Source organism: Alnus glutinosa, chromosome 12 (genome assembly GCF_958979055.1).
Source record: "Alnus glutinosa chromosome 12, dhAlnGlut1.1, whole genome shotgun sequence".
In the NCBI taxonomy this organism is placed as follows: Eukaryota; Viridiplantae; Streptophyta; class Magnoliopsida; order Fagales; family Betulaceae; genus Alnus; species Alnus glutinosa.
In genome coordinates, this window is record NC_084897.1 from 18,990,877 (window position 1) to 19,010,733 (window position 19,857).

General features: G+C 34.5%; 1 protein-coding gene and 4 non-coding genes across 5 annotated transcripts; 1 reads left to right on the plus strand and 4 right to left on the minus strand.

Moving 5' to 3' along the window:
- Nucleotides 1–448: 448 nt before the first annotated feature.
- Nucleotides 449–608, minus strand: LOC133853065 (U1 spliceosomal RNA). The gene has a single exon (XR_009896192.1). It is a non-coding gene; the product is annotated as a U1 spliceosomal RNA (small nuclear RNA).
- Nucleotides 609–8,123: 7,515 nt separating this feature from the next.
- On the plus strand, nt 8,124–14,626 carry LOC133851282 (cysteine synthase). The gene is made up of 11 exons (XM_062287618.1): nt 8,124–8,294; nt 9,088–9,141; nt 9,241–9,350; nt 9,733–9,790; nt 10,422–10,685; nt 10,767–10,904; nt 11,006–11,057; nt 12,814–12,893; nt 13,586–13,645; nt 13,821–13,901; nt 14,352–14,626. The coding sequence occupies exons 2-11, from the start codon at nt 9,100–9,102 to the stop codon at nt 14,442–14,444; spliced, it is 978 nt and encodes a 325-aa protein (XP_062143602.1). The 5' UTR covers nt 8,124–8,294; nt 9,088–9,099; the 3' UTR covers nt 14,445–14,626.
- A 733-nt stretch (nt 14,627–15,359) lies between these two features.
- Nucleotides 15,360–15,519, minus strand: LOC133853067 (U1 spliceosomal RNA). The gene has a single exon (XR_009896193.1). It is a non-coding gene; the product is annotated as a U1 spliceosomal RNA (small nuclear RNA).
- Nucleotides 15,520–16,672: 1,153 nt separating this feature from the next.
- On the minus strand, nt 16,673–16,833 carry LOC133853063 (U1 spliceosomal RNA). The gene has a single exon (XR_009896190.1). It is a non-coding gene; the product is annotated as a U1 spliceosomal RNA (small nuclear RNA).
- Nucleotides 16,834–19,027: 2,194 nt separating this feature from the next.
- On the minus strand, nt 19,028–19,186 carry LOC133853069 (U1 spliceosomal RNA). Its single transcript, XR_009896195.1, has one exon. It is a non-coding gene; the product is annotated as a U1 spliceosomal RNA (small nuclear RNA).
- Nucleotides 19,187–19,857: the final 671 nt, after the last annotated feature.

The window sequence follows — 19,857 nt, forward strand, 5'->3', positions numbered from 1 at the left end:
AAATAATATAAATTTATTAATAAATAAATAAACTTTTCTTTTCTTTTCTTTTTAAAAATAAAGCCACTCTCGAACCTTTTAGGGGTGGCCCCCCTCAACCTCTGGGGAAGCCGCCTCCCATCCCAATGGCCTGGGAGTCACCCCAGTCTATGGGGAGGCTGCAGCCAGCGGGTGATGCACCACTCCTTCCTTTTTTTTGTTTGAATTTTAATTTTTTTTAATAATAGTAAAAATAATTGTGGTAAATTTCCGACTCTAACAAAAAAGTAAAAAATATTTGGGAATGCAATTGGGATAGGGACCGCACAAACTCCTTCCTTTTTTCCTTTTTTTGTTTGAATTTTAATTTTTTTTTTAAAAAAATATTTATTTAATAGTAGTAAAATTAATTATGGTAAATTTCCGACTCTAACAAAAAAGTAGAAACCATTTGAGAATGAAATTAGGATAGGGACCGCGCGAACGCAGGTCCCCACTACCACAAATTATGATGCAGGCTCTCCCACTTGGGGAGACCTTAGGCGAGCACCCCTCCTAAGTGCAATGGAGGCCACAAGCCTAGGCCATGGGCCTCATTGATCACCCATTGACCCCATCCAGGTAAGTATCTTTCCCGTTGTTGCTTGGTCCATATTAATATTCCGTGCTTGCTTCTTCTCTTTTGTGTTTCGTCCGTGTGGGACTCGAGTTCCTTCGCAGAACCAAAAATATGGCTTGCTAGCCAAACCCATTGCATGATGCGGCTCTTCAAGGCAACACAGATAACTTCGTTTTTTCATATTTTAAGCTAAAGTAAGTTGCCCATGGCCGCCATTGTTATCTCACAGTGCATTACTCATTGCTAAATGGGGATCTTTAAGAGTAGTCAAAGTTGCGAACTTGTGCTGATAGCCTGATATGATGGTCTTAAGCCCATCACATGGGTGGCTCTAGCCTTGGGCGATTTAGATGGTCGCCTAAGGCTCCCAATTGAATCATGTCTCAACTAATAATAATACAATAAATTTATATTTTTTTATAAAAATAAAAATAAAAATAAGGCTTAAAAATGCATTTTAAGGCTCTAATATGATAAAAAAAAATTAATAAAATACTCTTTAATTAAAGTTCACACTTAATAATTGTACAATAAATATTATTTTGAAAACAAATTTTAAGACTTTAATGTGGTAAAAATTTAATAAATAGTTTATAACTAAGGCCCTCAATCATGGTAAAATTAATTACAAATTGAAAGTCTTATTTTTCACATTCTGAAAAAAATAAAAAATAATAATAATAATTCATAAATTTTTGAAAAGCTTCATTTATTTACTCTTTTAAAAAACCCAATTTTTACATTCATAAAATTAGTTCAACGAGCATAATTTTTTCTCCAATGTTTATTTAAATTGAACATTTAGAAAAATATGAAAAAGTCTTCAAAGTGCATAAATTCTCATGTTTGAGTTGTGCATGATAGATAAAATTACACCATTAGTGGGTTTTTAATGTCCAACAATTTTTTTTTTCTGCATTATGTTCTATTACACATAAATCTTTATATAACTTATTTCAATTTTTCCCTTTATTTTTCTTCAAATCTTATTATTTCATGTATTGAATCAAGTGATATATCTAATTAGTTATTAAAAAAAAAGTTTCAAAATACATTTTACAATTAGAAAAAAGTGCTCTAATTGATATATTAAATAAAAAAATATATATAATATAAATATTAAAATAAATTTAATTTAACTAATATTTAAATATAAAAAATAACATCACTTAAATTTATCGCCTTAAGCCTCAAAATTTATCCGACCAGCCCTAACCCATCAACCCAGTCTAGAAAAACTTGCGCGCTTAAAATAGTGGGAAAAATGAAAAAGGTTGAGCGCTTGCAATGCTACAATGGCTAACTTCATTGAGTAATTTCAATTTACAGTAGAATAAAAAAGAAAAATCAATTTACAGTCCCAGAGAGTTTGCAATGGATCATAGTTGTCTACGGGCAAGAGGATCTTGAACTTTTTTAGTTCGTTTATGGAAGTGGGCCTTTTATATAATTTGGGCCATAGGCTTATTAATGAGATTAAATTGTGTTTATAGAACAAAATTTTGAGGAAATTAAACCCAACGAATAGCATTATTGGTTAAGGATTATAGGATTATACCTCATGATATGGAGGTTAATTTGACTAAATTTTCGTGTAGTATACAATTTTATTTTATTTTTTTAATTTTTTTAATTTATGTTGTTTGTCCATTGGAGAACCATCAAGCCCACGCGGTACACAATGGAAGCTAACCCTCTTTCTTTCCTTTATCCCCTTTCTTGGTAAATAGAATGCAAGAGAATAAAATTAGAGGAAGGAAGAAAAAATATATATATATATATATATATATATATATATATATATATTGTAGGAATTCTTACATTATGACTTGTTTGGTGTGTGATTTTTTGAAAAATTGCAAATAACGAGAAAACTTGTTTTTCGAAATTATGTTTAGATGGTTTATAAAATTTGAGACAAAATTATAAAAAGTTGGATAAAATCTTAGTAGAATTTGAATTCTAAAAAATAGTATTTGAAAAACCAAAACTACCCAAACATGCCATAGTCTCTAAATGTGCTATGCTTTCTTTGAGAATTGGAGAATTTTCCTATAATTCAGTTGGTAGGAATTTATGTAAAAATAAAACAACTTATAAAGTTGAATGATATTCAGAGTAGACCCAAGTCCAAGGCCCAGCTTGATAAAAAATAAAGGCCCTGGCAAGAAGAACTAACGTGGTTAAGCCTAAACACCTACATCCATGACCTATAAAAATCTTAAGATAAATTATGGGCCTATTTGGTAAACTTTACCATACCTCTTTTCACTTTTTAAACACTATAAACTTTCCTTAGCCCTCATCACTAAACACTTCTAAAAACAAAATACAAAACCTTTCTCAAAATCCAAAACATTTAACAAAAAAAAACACTAGATTTTTCTTTTAAAAGAAGTGATGTGTGGGCCACCGTGTGGTGGCGACTCTTGGCCGCCATATGGCAGCTGCCGTGTAGCAGCCCTGTGATGGCCGTCACTCAATTCTGATGACCATCGCTAAGGCCGTTGGAACACCACCATGGCAGCACACTTTCGAAATTTTATTTATTCTATAAAAGTATTTGTCAAATTTTAATTTTTACAAGACGCTCTTCCAAAATTGTGCCACATCAATTTTTAACCCTTTTCAAATGTGCCCCTGTCAAATCAATTCTCAATTTTACATTTTTCAAAATTCGAAACGGTTCTTAAAATTTTATCAAATGCATCTATTTTTTTTTTATTAACTTAATTCAAATTATGTATTACAAGAAGTGTTTATATAGAAACTATATAATTCATTAGAAGTTAGAAATTAAGACGATGAACCTCAATCAATTGTTTGCTTTTTCCTTTTTCTTTTAGAATCAAATGATTTTGCGACTATTCATGGATGCCAGTGGAATGATCTTTCCCACTATTTGTTAGTACAATTAATCTTAGATGGGGGACAATGGTGGGGGATATTGGGCTAGGTTGTTGTCCATGCAAAATTTATTTATTTATTTTTATTTTACACATAAGGTATCATGACTGCTTGTATCTTCCATTTATTAGCTAGGTTTGGCTATGGATGGCCTGAATGATGATAAGAGAGTAATCTCCTTTTAAGATCATATTATGTATGAGTAATGTTATATATCACATATTTATTTTATAAGTATCTTACAATGTTGATGTGTCAGTATTACTAATTATTGATTTAATAATGACATAATGATTGGTTGAGACTGCTACATCAGTATTATAAGATAGTTAGAACATATTTGAGATTGTGTTGAAAGCTGAAAAAGTACTTTTAGCATCGAAAAGGTAGTGTCAAACAAAAAAGTGGTATGTTTTGTAAAAAAGTCCAAAAAGGATTTGCCCACTTTTACCCATCTCTTTTATAAATTCATTATTGAATTTGTGAGACCACATGTTTGTTCCATGTGGTCCCATATATTTAATGGTGGATTTATCAATGAAAAATTATATAAATACATCTCTTACACATCTCATTTTAAAATTTACCATTGAATTTATGGGACCCAATGTTGGGTTCTACAAATTCAATGGTGAATTTAAAACTTGGTTGTATAGAGATGTGTAAGAGATGTATGTGAGTAAGAAGTCCTTCATATGTAGGGGTCGGCAAATACCCGTAGATCCGCCCCGACCCGCGCCAACCGCCCCGTGATTTTCGGTTTTCACGTTGTTCTGTGCGGTCACGGTTTGAGTTTTCCTCAAACCGTGCGGGGCGGGGCGGGTCTCGGGTCGCATGATGAAAAATCCCCGGGTTCCCGCCCCGCACCACCCCATATCTTATACTTACACAACAAAAAACCCTAACCCTCCCCCCATCGCGCCGCAGGAAGGAAAAAAAAATGCAGTCTTCTTTATGCATTTCTGCGCCGCAGCCTCTAAAGTATTCTTCGTTCTTCTCTTCTCTGTTATTCTCTTCACTCTTCGTTGATTTCGTTCAGCTTATGATCTGATCTTCTCTTCGTTATCTAACTCTGAGGAAGAAGACGACCAAAGAAATGAAAAGAGAAGGGCTTGCAGAGAAAATCATAGAAGGCTTTAGAACTAGAAAGAAGGGTACGTGGCAGTCTCTAGTCAAAATAGCCTACAGCTGAAAGCCATGCGTTGGTTACAGGAAAGTGGCTTACAGCTGTTTTGAACAAATACCCATGCGACTTGGCGGACCTGCGTTGGTTTATTTACGTAAGTTCTTAAAACAATACAATTGTAAGGAGAAAAATGATTAAAGTGTGAAAAGTGTGAAGTAAAGTAGGAAGATTGGAATGATCCATAACCAAAAGTCCACGTGCCTTATTCTTCTTCTTATTCATTTATTGGCTTCATTTACGAAATTACCCCATATCCTCCTTCTTATTCAGTTATTGTCTTCATTTCTTTTACTGCCCCATATCCTTCTTCTTCTTCATTTACTGGTCTTCTTCTTATTCTTTGTATTTTTCTTCTTCTCCTCCTCCTCCATTGACCACTTCTAATCTCTTAGATCGACTCAGATCTCCTCCTCCTTTCTAACTATGATCGATCTCCCTCTAAAACCCGCAAAATCCGCACTCGCAGAAACCTCCCGCAAACCTGCGGCTTCAGTAAACATAGTTGCGGCTACTGGTGCGATTTTCGCAACCCGCAGGGATGTGGGGCGGGGGCGAAAAGGGCGGAAATCTGCCCCTCACCGCCTCGTGCACACCCCTACTCATATGTCATTTTTGTGTCCATAAAAAAATTGAGGTGCCTTTTAAAATCACCATTAAACTTCTAATTGATCATTATTGAATTTTTATAAAATAATGAATTTAAAGCCACCACATTTTTAGAGGGACGCAAGAGTGACACATAAGGGACTTCTAGAATTACTCGATATATGTGTATCATTTCTTTTTGCAAATATCTTATGTGGAGCTGAACAAAAGATAAAAACCAAACATTTATCTATCATTTATGTGCTTTTATTCTTAAATTTATATACATCCGAAATGCTCATGTATTACTATATTTCAGTCATCATCATTGTAATTGAGTATTGGTTCTTCGAACTCAACTCGAAAAATATCGAAAAATATATATGTAAATTCGATTTCGGCTCGAGCTGGAGTCAAACTTTAGAAACATGTTCGAGCCTAGTTCAATAGAAATCAATCAAGTTCAAATTCGACTCATTTAATTATACAAATTGAGTTGGAACTCGAGTTACATACATTTTTTATTATGAAATTAAGATTAATTTTATACCATAAAATTGCTAAGCCAGACATTATAAAATTTACATAAATTTACATAAATATATAATAAAAATGTGGCATGTAACACTCCTCTCTTAATACTTTAGAATTGTTTGTAAATGCCGGGGACATGCATAGCCAATCCCGCTCTTATTCCACGGGGATCTATTTCCTCTAACAGGGAAAGGGAGGCTACCACCTCCTTTTGTAACAAAATAAAAAATAAAAAATAAATAAATATATTATCATTTGCATGAATCCACGCCACGGCAATAAAAGTTGAAATAATTAATTTGGAATTTGATCATTGTGCTTGCATTATACGCTATGAGCCTATGAGTCACAAGGCAATCAAAGTTATAATAATTAATTTGGGGAACATTCATTATTGTGTTTTTAAATTAAGATATATACCAGAACGAATTTCAAGGTTCCTCCCAAATTAAATCTTATTAAACCCTATTACAAGCAAATTCTGGTCAACACCGACGATTACAGCGCCATGCTCTTATCACAAAGGAAGTTTTGGTCAAAGCCTACACCTCGTGTCGTGTAACGTGATGGATTCCAATAATAGTACCATTTATTCCTTACTATTATAATGGTGATATCAAAACTATATGTTGTCGGTCCACGTTTTTAATAAAAAAAAAAAATAAATAAGAACAAAAGATCAGGTGCCGGGACAGATCTATTTGCCATTCTTAGTTTATTTCTTTTAAATATTTAAAATCCCCTGGACATATATATCAAATACAAAATCAGAGATAAAAATATATTTAATTTTCATCTATAATGGAACCAGATCCAATCTTATTTACCTAACACGCTGTTTCAATATTTTATCTCTTAAATTAACTAAAACCTTTAAACTGTTAAGAATAAATGTAGCATAAACCTTTTTTTTTTTTTTTTTTTTTTTTTTTAAAAAAATTTAGTCACCCTTCATTTTCATTAATTTGAGAAAGTAAGAACACTGCGATCAACAATTACAATATTAAGAATACAGTGAGGGGCTTCCTCTATATGAACTTGTTCGTCCATAAGAGAAAACGATTCGTTGACTAGCCTACGAGTTATATCATATGCGCCTCCTATCCGACATATAACTCTGCATTTTCAGTTAATTGACTATAATTGCACCAATTTATTCATTTCATTTTTCAATGCGTGCACAATCTGAAAAGCGTAGCCTTCTACTTCTACCTTTTGATGTCTCAACTTCCTGTTGTAAACTTCTTTAAACAGTTGTTGAAGAGGTAGTATGTAACGTTTTTTTTTTTTTTTTTTTTTAAAAAAAAAAAAAAATTATGAGCTATATGTATATACGAGGAATGCTAGAGTATTTTTTGGTGTTCTCCCGGGATGGCATAAATATAGTTTTTTTGATTCAAAAATTGCATCTATGCCATCCAAAAGGACATAGATGTAATTTTTTTAATTACCTTTATATCGTGCCATGAGAACACCAAAAGATGCTCTAACATTATATATATATATATATATATATATATATATATTTCCGTAGGTGATATGTATAACTGAGACTAATGTATAAGTATCCCTAATCTACCAAATACATTTGAATTAGATTGTCATGTACATGTCACGGGCAGAATCTTGTCCACAGAGGTAAACAATATTTGTTCAAAGCAAGATTGAGACATTAATGATTAAGAAAATTGGGGGAAAAAAAGGTTTAAAGGGATAAGGAGAAAAAGAGGCAATAACAAATTGACGACGACAGCTACAGGCTACTTGATAAAAAGCGTACTTCTTATGTTTGTCACCTTGACAGATGTAAAATTATTCTTATAATATTTTTTAGGTAAAAAGGAGAACATTTTTAGTCTTCTTAAGATGCATGATTTAATAGATTTAATTTTCTACCTGAAAAAAGATTGAAGGTATATTTTTTTGAGAATTATTATTATTATTTTATTTAAAAAGTGTGTTTTTCATTCCCTTGGAACATTATCACGAAGCTGTTTGGTGACCATGCTAAAAATTTTTAATTTTCATTTCACTTTTTTCTAAAAAATAAAATAAAAAATATTTTAATTTTTTTACACTTTTTACATCACATCAATAATTTTTTATTATTATTTAAAAAAAAAACCCACTACAAAATAAAATTTTTTCACATTTCTATAAAAAATTTTCAAATTTTATATCACATCAATAATTTCTCCCTAATATTTAAATAAATATTTCAATCCACGATTACTTGCCAAACAATTTTCATGATTTCAATGGCCCGTATATGTTAAATCAAATCAAATCCAAATTACAGTTTCGCCGGCCGAGGACAAAGTCTTTGGCAATATATAAGAAAAAAGTCCCACTACTAATAACGCCAGAGATTTCTTAGGATTTCCGCTAGTCTCTGTGTCTCTCTCGTTCTCGTGAGTATTTCACCGGCCGAGGCTGTCTTGGACTCTTTGTCTTACCTTCTCTGCTCGGATAAGCTTTTTCGTGGTGAGACTTTTAAGCTGATTACACTTGCATATTTATCATTTTCTTGTTTTGTTTCAAAGATCTCTCCAGAAGCTCTGCATTGTATGGTATATTCCAAGGTTCTTGAATTTTTTCTTGAAAGTTATAATTTTTTCAGAACCATTTGTGTCTTGAATTTGTATGGTGTATATACGTTTATTTTTCTTGGGTTAATATGTTTGTTTATTATTATTTTTTGCATATTAATCGAATGATTTTAAAACACTTGTGCTTTTTGACCTTTATATTATTGATCAATCTTTTGTACTATATGGTTTTCTGGGTCAGTTTTAGATTTTCTGAAAATTGAGGTTTTTCAGAGAACACAAATAAGAAACTGCTTATATTTTGACGCAATTTTATCTCTCCTGTTTTTTTTTTTTTTTTTTTTTTGCTTTGTTATTTGTCTATGACATTGTTTTGGTTCCTGTTTGTTGATATGGAGTTGGTGATCTTAGTAGTTGTTGGAATGAAGTGTCAGGGATTTTTTTGGTTACTGAGAAAATGGAAGAGTTGAAAGAGAACAAAACTTTGAGAGCCTCAAAATGAAGAAAAAAGAAATCCCATTTGGTCAACTTGTTGAACATATTATTATTATTATTGTTATTTTTATTTTTAATGTGCTTACAGTTAAAATTTTCAATGATCCATCCAAATCTTTTGTCAGTATGTTGGATTGTTATTCTTCTTCTGTTATTATATGTGCATATTAATTGATAAAGATTTTATATACGTTTGTTTTTGCTGATCCCTTTATCTTTCATCATTTTTGCAGAGGTGTGATAAAATGGCGGAGGAGAAGTCTGTGATTGCAAAAGATGTTACTGAAGTAAGCTATGTTCATCTCTATCTTAATGCGCATATTATTATCTTCATACCAAAAGACACTAGCTTACTCTCTGAATCTTTTCATTTTGGACATGTACAGTTGATTGGTAAAACACCAATGGTATATCTCAACCATGTGGTAGATGGTTGTGTCGCCCGAATTGCTGCTAAGCTAGAGATGATGGAACCCTGCTCTAGTGTCAAAGACAGGTACTTACAGTTCTTTGGTTATTGTATTAGAATAACTGATTACGTAAAAGCTATGTAATCATTATTTTCTTTCATGATCATTATTATTTGGCTTCATTTGCTTGCACAAAATTGGATTTGATTGGAATCTTAATTCTGTGTGTTTGATATCCTGCATTCTGGATAATGTTTTTATGGAGTTGCATTTTTATGAAATTTTTATTCAAACTCATGATCATCGGTAAACTGAGAAACTTGGTAGCTTTTTTTGGGTTTCCTCGAAATTTTCCATGCCCCAATCCACGCAATCAAATGCTGCCTTAAAATTATATATACTGGTGAGAATTTTTTATTTTTATTTTTTTCCGCTCAATATGATTTCCAAATTCTTTCTCAATTGCAGAATTGGATATAGCATGATTACTGATGCAGAGGAGAAGGGTCTCATTACTCCGGGTGAGGTTAGTAATTAAATCGTCCTCATGTAGACATGTTCTGGGATTCTAAATCCATTTTTGGATGCCCCCACTCGAAATCTGAGTGGATATTCACTTTTGGTTATTGCTTTCCAAATTCGTGATTAAGGCCTATTTGCAGCACGCATGTTTGCATTGTCTCCTGTTGATACCACTGCTATGTTAGTTTCAGTGCAACAACTTGGGTTGTGTATAATATGATGTTTACAGATTGGACTTTCTTTACATTGTACACATACATAGAGTGGCACAAATTTCATAAATAGTTGAAATAGAGAAGTGCTATAATTATACTAACCTTTTAAGCATTTCTTTTACTGGTTCAAAGCTCACCCATGATTTGATGTGCCATTCCATCTTCAACTTTAAAGTTCTACTGGAAATTAATCTTCCTCTCTCTCTCTCTCTCTCTCTCTCTCTCACACACACACACACACACACACACACACATCCCAAAATCCATACAGAAGAATATAGGTTGTCAAGAAGAAAAGATTTAAATGGTTAGTAAGCTCGTTGGTTTTATATACTTGAGTGTAATTTTTGTACTTCACAGGAAATGAAGTGAATGAGGAAACTTTGAATTGACAACTTTTTCTTGTTATTCATGCTGTAGAGTGTCCTCATTGAGCCTACCAGTGGAAACACTGGCATAGGTTTGGCATTCATGGCCGCTGCCAAGGGTTACAAACTCATAATTACCATGCCTGCTTCAATGAGTCTTGAAAGAAGAATAATTCTTAAAGCTTTTGGAGCTGAATTGGTTCTAACAGATCCAGCCAGGGGCATGAAAGGGGCTGTTCAGAAGGCAGAAGAGATACTTGCAAAGACTCCCAATGCTTATGTGCTACAGCAATTTGAAAACCCTGCAAACCCAAAGGTATAATTTGGATCAATGTTTTGTGCATGTACGAGTACCTAGTTGGAAAGATTGACTATCCAATACTTCTTTTGTATTTAGGTCCATTATGAGACCACTGGACCTGAGATCTGGAAAGGCTCTGGTGGGAAGGTTGATGCGCTTGTTTCTGGGATAGGAACTGGAGGTACAATAACAGGTGCAGGGAAGTATCTCAAAGAGCAAAACCCTGACATTAAGGTTAGCTTTTTTAGTTTGTCTGAGTTAGAGAGAAGTCATTATGTAAATTTTTTGATGTTTGTTTGTTTATAATGTTCTTATCCCTTTTGTTTTGTTTTTAGCTCTATGGGATTGAACCAGTTGAAAGTGCGGTACTATCTGGAGGGAAACCGGGTGGGTGATGATGTTTTACATTGTTCATTCAACTTTTGATTATTTACCTTATTCCTGTAGTTGCTATTACATTTTTTTCTTCTTCTTTGTGGTATGGATTTTATTGGCTTAGCAACATGGACAAAAGGATATGGGTTGCACTTGGTGCTTGGAGGCTGCATCATTTAAGATTTCCTTTTGACTACTTTGCTTGAGTTTTTAATATTTCATAGAAACTGGTCTTAATTTATCTCTCTTTAAACTTGTTCTTCCACACACAACTTGACCTCCTTGTGTCTTTGCTAGAGCCATTGCATTTATTGCTGATATGAAAGTGTTTCTTTCTGCGTCTTAATTTTATATCTATTTAAGTGTCTAGCTCCTGCCTAAAGATTCTATCCTTAGATGCATTTCCATGGATGGGATTTTAGGGCTTTGGTTAAATAGTTATGCATTTAGGACTACAGTAATGTAGAAGACCGTGGACCTTGGGCTGGCTAGTTGGACACCCAGCCCCATCAGGCAGAGAAAACTCAGTTGACCCTGCTAATTCATATGTGCAGGTAGTTGAGCTAGTCCACTAAAAGAGGTCCTGTCATATTTGACCTATTCTGTGTTGGCTTATTAAAAACTGATTCTGTTCATGTTTTTAGCTGTTCACTATTGTTTTTACTGATATAGTTCCAGTTAATATTTTTTCCTTTCTTTCTTTGGTTACTAGAGTTCGATATTTTGTTTGGCTTGTTTGGACTCATAAACGTAATGGGGTTTACCCATTGTTTGACACATTTCTGTCAAGTTGCCTCAACAGTTTTGTAGCTGGAAAATATGTCTAGGAGTTGAACTGGTCTACTAAAAACAGTTGCTATTATATTCAACCCATTCCATGTTGGTATATTGAAAACTGATTCTGTTTGTGCTCTCAGCTGTTACTATTTTTTTACTGATACTGACCCAACCCAGTTCAACCTTTCTTCCTTTTTTGTTTCTACGGTTTTTAGAAGTTTAACTTTTTGTTCGACTTGTTTGGACTTACACATGTACTGTATTTTCCTATTTTGGACACATTTCTATCAAGTTGCCTCATCAGCGGTGTTGTTAGATAATTTTCTTTTGTTCCTTAGGTTATTGAGGCTTTTTTCTTTTTCTTTTTCTTTTCTTTTTTTTTTGGGGGGGAGGGGTAACCCCTCTCAACTACCACTCATTTACACATTGCCCCCACGAATTACCAATTGTCATACTCAACCCCCTTCAACTACCAATCGTTGGCAAAAAAGCCCTTCTGTTAGCCTAGTGTGTTAAATTTGACAGAAAAAAGCACATGTGACATGCATGTGCTCATTTTCACTTGAAACTACGAAAATCTTTATGTATTTCATTGGTAAAGTAGTAAATTGGCATCAAATTTGTTTGCTCCAGGCCAGTCAGTTTCAATTTGATAACTCTTTTTTCGGGTAAGAAAATTGATGACAGTTTGAATGCTATGTAATGTACCTATATTCCTCAAGTCCCTTTGCCTCTCTTTATATTATTTGTCTAATCTATATTTTGGAATGTGATTTTCCATGACATAGACAATTAAAACTTTGTCTAGGATAACTCTGCCTTAATTGTCATGGGCCACTGCCATTTTTTATGTTCTTGTGTTTGATAGCATCTCCTCAAACTCTTAAAATTCTACAGCAAGATTGTTTGCATATCTGCCCTATTTGAAGTTAGCAACACCTTACATTGTCTTTTGCCCAGCTTGATTGACTGCATGCTTGTCAATCTCTAGGTCCACATAAAATCCAAGGAATTGGTGCTGGCTTCATCCCTGGAGTCTTGGAGGTCAATATACTTGATGAAGTTATTCAAGTAAGCCTCAAAACTTTAAATTGGCATATCTCTTAGTTAGCATGTGGAGTTGTCTGTTTTTGTAGTAATTGTGAAATTTTTTATTTTATTTTTAAGCAAAAACGTGAAGCGGTAGTATATTATGAAGAAAAAGTTACCCAAAAGGGGGAAAAAAGAAAAGAGGAAACATCGTTGTTGGACATGTAATCCTACTGTAATGAATTTGACCACTTTTTGAGGTCATCCACTTGACTGGGACCTGATGATTCAAGTGACAGTCCCCTTGCATTGAATGTAATAAGCGCTATATAGTCCAGAGTGTGCACCCCACCCCCCTTTGGTTGAAGTGACATTCAAATGTAATAAGTGTTTCTTTAAGCTTTGCATAGGGCTAGTACATCGAAGTCCTACCATGTGGGAACTGATGATTCACTCTTTCGCTTGCATGTGTGGAGGTTCCTAGCCATGAGGAAGTTTTAGATAATCCTTTTAAGGCCTGTCAAATACTGTGGAATCTCTGCCCTCAAAATTTTCTCATTTTTGTTATCATTTTTATTTATGAGTTTGCTTACGATGATAAAGTACATATTATGTGATGTGTCATTTTCTTTCAAAAATTCATGAAATTAAAGATATACGTTGTTTCTTATTTCTTTTTATGATTTTATTGCTTTTCTTCATTTATTCCTCAGACCTAATGCTAATCTTTGCAGATATCAAGTGAAGAAGCTATTGAAACCGCTAAGCTTCTTGCATTGAAAGAAGGTTTACTGGTAAGCTCCACAAAAATGAAAAATATGTTTCAACAAGGTCCTCTCCATTTTTTTCTACACAATTGTTTCACTACACTCCTTGCTCTTAAAATAATTGTGATGGCTAAGGTTTTTGTTATTGGATGTCTTCTATTCTTTTGATCTTCTGTGATATATGTGCAAACATTTATTGCAGGTAGGGATATCATCTGGTGGTGCTGCTGCTGCTGCAATTAAGATAGCAAAGAGGCCAGAAAATGCTGGGAAACTCATTGTTGTAAGTTTGATCTTTTTCTTTCTAGCCAGTTATTTAATTTTGTATTCAACCATAGATTGTGGTTTAGGGGCAATTTCAGTACGCACTAAAATTCTGTAGGCAGCACTCTAGTGGCCTTCTGTTTAGGATACATGTGGTTAGTTATTTGATATACTTGACAACTCCATACACATTGTTGATTGATATGATATTAGATTAATGGTTTACAAGTTCAGTAACTGAATCCTTCACTAGGTTTGATTTCCTAAACACTTTCCCTGAATGCTAGTCTAAATCCTTTCTTGAGATGGCATTGACTTTTTTAGTTAATGAACTGTATTTGTTTATTTGTAGTGGTGTGGCTTTGTTGTTTAATGTGGTGTTTGCTACTCTGGCAATTTGTAAGATACTTGGACAGATTAGAATTGTGAACGGGCCATACTGATCTTTTCTTCATCAAAACCTGAACAGGTGGTCTTCCCCAGCTTTGGAGAGCGTTATCTGTCATCTGTGCTGTTTGAATCTGTGAAGCGGGAGGCAGAGAACATGGTTTTTGAGCCCTGAGATATTCCCTAGCTTCAAAAGGGTTCACAACTTTTATGCTATTTGGGTCTGAATTAGGAGGCATAGAACATGGTTTTCAAGTTGCAGTTTGGCGTTTTGGTTTGGATGCTTTTGCTTCTTCGTGTCTGACCTGAATAATAATGATGTGAATAATGTCAAAGTTCTCTATTGTTTGTATTTTAGTTATGTGTGGGCTGGTCTCGATAGAAACTGTCAGAAGTCTGAACCTATTGAACAATTCTCAGATCTGGTAGATGTACAATAGACAGTATTTAAAAATAAAAAAATAAAAAATAAAAAATAAAAAAAAGAAGAAAAAGAAAGAAAGAAAGAAAGGAAAAAAGCCATTTGAAAGCTTCATGAAATCATGCTACTGTTTACCGATGTGGGGTTGGGTAAATTTGCAAAATCTAGCAGAAAGTCCATTATATGCCAGGACAGTGCACATCTTTGGAAGTGGAAGCTGGGCATGGACTATAAACCGCCTCTTTTTCGCTTTAATTCGAAGTCCCTCTGTAGAATGGGATTCAAAAATTGATCAAACGTCGAGGATAGAGGGGGGTTTTTAAACCTTAAAAAAAGAAAATTGATTGTTGAACCCTTTTCACGCTCATGTGACGTCTAGGTAATGCAGGAGAAAAAACTGTATAATTCAATCCAATCAGCACGTGGTGAAATATTGGGGGATTCCAGAAACTATGGTGAGCGATTTCAGATGGAAAAGTCGCATTGATAATATGCTTTTGATTAACTCATCTCTAAAATATTGATCAACATTAGAGACGTGCCCTAATTGGGCTAGTTATTAGACTGTCACAAAACAGAAGTTTTGTCCTCACTTTCGTCAAGGTGATAACATACGCTCTTCAGAGAAAGGATGTTGGGCAAATTAAATATTTGGGAATGCAATTGGGACAGGGACCGCGCGAACGCAGGTCCCCACTACCACAAATTATGATGCAGGCTCTCCCACTTGGGGAGACCTTAGGCGAGCACCCCTCCTAAGTGCAATGGAGGCTACAAGCCTAGGCCATGGGCCTCATTGATCACCCATTGACCCCATCCAGGTAAGTAAATATTCCGCTGTTGCTTGGTCCATATTAATATTCCGCGCTTGCTTCTTCTCTTTTGTGTTTAGTCCGTGTGGGACTCAAGCTCCTTCCGCAGAACCAAAAATATGGCTTGCTAGCAAACCCATTGCATGGTGCGGCTCTTCAAGGTGACACAGATAACTTCGTTTTCTTCTATTTTAAGCTAAAGTAAGTGGCCCATGGTCACCAGCATTACTCATTGCCAAATGGTCATCTTTAAGAGTAGTCAAAGTTTAGAACTTGTGCTGATATGATGGTCTTAAGCCCACCAACACAGTCCAGAACTTCCCCAGTGAAACTTGTGCGCTTAAAACACTAAGAAAAATGAAAAAGGTTGAGCGCTTGTAATGCTAATTGGCTAACTTAATTCCAATTTACGGGATATTCATTGCTTGATCTGGGGTTCACTTGCAATTGCTATGGACCAGCTTATTTGAGTTCAAGTTGTCGTATAGGCAAACTAACTGACCGCTTTACTCTGAATGCAGCGAAGGGATTTGTTAACGACATGTTTCCCAAAATCATCCTTTTTCTTCCTAACCATCCTCTCCCCTTTATCTGGTTCTTTTCCTCCGTCTATTAGAAAAGACTCCCCTCCACTTTTTATGTTCCCTAGCTTTGTGTTTCTTTCCTTACATTGTACTTGCAAAAAAAAACAGAAAATAGCAACCTAAATATACATTCTCAACAAATGTAATGATACACATGCTCCTGCTTTCATATTCCCAATTCTCAAATAGACACTTTGACGCAGCGCTAAAAATCAACATTAAATTTTAGATCTAATGATAATCGCTTTCATACTCTTCAATGAATACACTTTGACGCTAAAAATTACTATTAAATTATTAAATTTTAGTAGTTAAAAGAGTGCTACTTAAAGTTGGGAGTATTTTTTATGGTGAGAATGACTGTAGCATTACTCCCAATTTTACATTTTAGCTTTTGTTAACATTTGAGGTGGCTTCTTCTAGTGTATTGTTGCTGAAAGGACTTTTGCTTTTCTCTGAATGGAGCTTCTGCTCCTATCGCTGTTGATCTTTAAGGTAAAAATCTACGAATGAAAGAACGTCTTGATTCCCAAATTTCTCCTTCCTACTGTCGTTTAATCAACGAATAATTTCAAATTAAAAATAGGCAGGGGCCGCGCGAACGCAGGCCCCCACTATCACAAATTATGACGTAGGCTCTGCCACTTGGGCAGACCTTAGGCGAGCACCCCTCCTGAGTGCAATGGAGGTCACTAACCTAGGCCATGGACCTTGTTGATCGCCCATTGACCCCGTCCAGGTAAGTATGTTGAAGTGGTGCACCTTGCTCCTTATTTATGCTCCGTGTTTGTGTACCTTTCCTTTTGTTTTCCAATGTGGGACTTTTGTGCCAACATCAATTCACTCGCGGATGTGAGAATCAGAGCACGTGGCATTCTAGCACAGAAGGACTCGTCAAAGGACACTCGGCATCACCAGAAAGCAATGAACGGACCTTTTGGAAGGTTGTAGCATGGTTTTTATGTCAATTGGATCGTCGCTTCTTGTGGCAATTTATGACTGGAATTTTTTTTTTTAATTTTATTTTTATCAATGTCTCATTAGATTGTTGCGTTTTTTTTTTTTTTTTTTATGATATCTATAATTGGGTAGTTGGGAATTAGGTTTGGATTTTCTCTAGGGTTAGAAATTTTTTCAACTTTTAGTGGAGTGGATAAGTGGAACATGAGCTTAGTCAAAATGGACCATCCTTTTTTCTTTTCCTGGGTTTTCTTAGGTGAGAGGAGTTGCCTACATCTTGTATGTCTCTAAGTACAATCTGATATGATCAATTTTTTTTTTTTTTTTTTCTGTTTCCAAAGAAATCATTTTGCCGGTTTTGCTAGAAAAAAAAGAAAAAAATAGAGTATTGTTAAAGGTATTACAACTTTTAATATAAGTTTCGTACAAATTTATATGACAGTGCATGTAACACTTATCATATCATCTACTGCAATGTGAACGGTTACGTAACAATCCACATAACACTTATCACGCTTACAAATTGATGTGACAGTTATTACTCGCTAATAACAGTTTACCCGTATAACCGCATAACCGCAACTGAATAACCGCTTAAGCCGGTTGTGGTTACTAGTTTCTTATATTATAACATGTATAAAATTATATATATGGGTGTGTGTGTGTTGGATTTGTAAATATTGGGCGTGTTAGTTTACCAATCATGTACTGTGTTTTTTAAGACAGGAAATGCAACAACAAGCTAGTGTTTTAAATCACAGAAAGGATAAAGAGCATAAGGGAAATGATTTTGGGGGGAAGGTTTACATGCTATTTTTAATATAAAAAAAGAAGAAGCAAATAACATCAAATGACATTTTTTGATTATATTTATTTTTTTCATTAAAAAGAGCATGTTGGGGGACGGTTTCCCGTCCCCTGCATATCACCTCTCAGAGCATAAAGCTAAAAAAATTGGCAATTTCCTTCTTTCAACCTTGTACAGAAAACAAAGTGTGAGATACTATGACGTTGCATACAGATACAGATTTTTAAGTCTCAAAGTAGTTTGTAACTTTATATTACTCGAAAATATATACAAAACATTTTACTAAGCGAACTATAAAGTTATGAAAATCGGTTATCTGTTAATAACCGGTCTTCAATAACTGCATAATTGCTAGTTGCAGTTACTCACTAACCGGCCCAACGGTTACGATTAAGAGAAAATAACCGCTACTACAACTAGTTGTACACCCCTGCTGAAAAATAATTAAACAATGACATTAGCCAACATGGTTGATGGTTGCACATGCTGAGGATTTATACCACCACGATTTTCTTAAGAAAGCAAGAGAAATGTACAAAGAACAAAGTTCGTTTGATTAAGCTTTTTAGATGATATTTTTTTGGTTAGAAAAGCGTTCTAATGTGATATAAATGCGCAAAATAGTTTTGAGTGTTTTGTGTTTGAAATTGCTTGTTAATGTTTTTTCAAAGCAAAATGCTCCCCCTAAAAGGCCTCAAGTTTTTCTTTGAATTGAGTTTGAATTTTTTTTTTTTTGTCAATTCAGTTTATTTTAATTGACGTCTGTCCAAAATGTATAAATTGATGTATATTCAAAATGCACGTGAGGGTTTCATTTATTTTTCATTTGTACATACGTTTTTTAAAGAGCATATGAGAATCTCATTTGTCAACCCAATTTATTAAATTGATGTGTCTAAAATGTATAAATTAACGTGTAAGAATCGCATTTATTTTTAATTCTCATATATAATTTTAATTCTCACACTTAATTTTTAATTCTCAATACAATTTTAATAAAATATGTAAGAATTACATGCTTTTTTTAATCACAATTAGTTTAATAAATTAAATTGAAAAGACTTTTCAAACTCTACCCATTTTTTATAACGTTTATTGTAAAAATAACAATAATAAATAGCCGAAAATAAAATTAATAGCATTGATAAGAAACAAACTTGAATTAGGGTTTTAACAGGGGCCGCGCGAACACAGCCCCCGCTACCACAAATTATGACGTACACTCTCCGCAAAGGGAGATGTTAGGCAAGTGCACCTCCAAGGTGCAATGGAGGCCACCCACCTAGGCCATGGGCCTTATTGATCACCCATAGACCCCGTCCAGGTATGTATGTTGTAAAGGCCGAACTTGTTTTTTACTTATACAATCCAACCCACCTCCCTTCTTCTGTATTACTCAATGTGGGACATGAGAGACTTTAAAACCTCAGAATTGTCAAAACCCGGAGTGGCTTTCGTCAGGTAGGTTAGGACGCCTGCGCATATAACAAAAGCCATATATATATACTGTGGGCACTCCTCCACACCACAGTTTGAAGCTGCCTCCTGCCTCCGGATCGCTCAGATGGGAAAGAGATTTGTTTGTCTACTGACTTTAGAAGGTGCTGCGCCCATTTTCTTTTTCGTTTGGCCAACAAGCAATTCCTGCCCGCCTAGTGTTAGCCTACCAAAGCTCCATCAAGACCACCGCATCGCCTTCCACATGAGCCCCAATTGTTAATAAAGGTCCCAACTTCCTTCCCAGATTTTAAAATGCATAACAAACACTCGAGTATAATAAAAATAATATAAATTGGGGGTTCAATTTACAAAATTGTTCAAACAAAAATTCTCAACAGCAAATAAAAATAATATTGTAGGAATTGAGCGACGCGCCACCCTAATCCCTCCTATCACAAAACAAACCATGACGTTGCTCTCCCATATGGGAAGACCTTAAGCGGAGACTCCTCTTATTGAGACAAGAGTTACAAGATTGTTTGTATAAATTAAATTTATTGTTG

Bases quoted from the DNA above. Each gene is read 5' to 3' on its own strand.
- LOC133851282 (XM_062287618.1), top strand. From the start codon at position 9,100: ATGGCGGAGGAGAAGTCTGTGATTGCAAAAGATGTTACTGAA. The intron at 10,905-11,005 runs GTTAGCTTTTTT...TTTTGTTTTTAG, and splicing joins AGCAAAACCCTGACATTAAG to CTCTATGGGATTGAACCAGT. The intron at 13,646-13,820 runs GTAAGCTCCACA...CATTTATTGCAG, and splicing joins CATTGAAAGAAGGTTTACTG to GTAGGGATATCATCTGGTGG.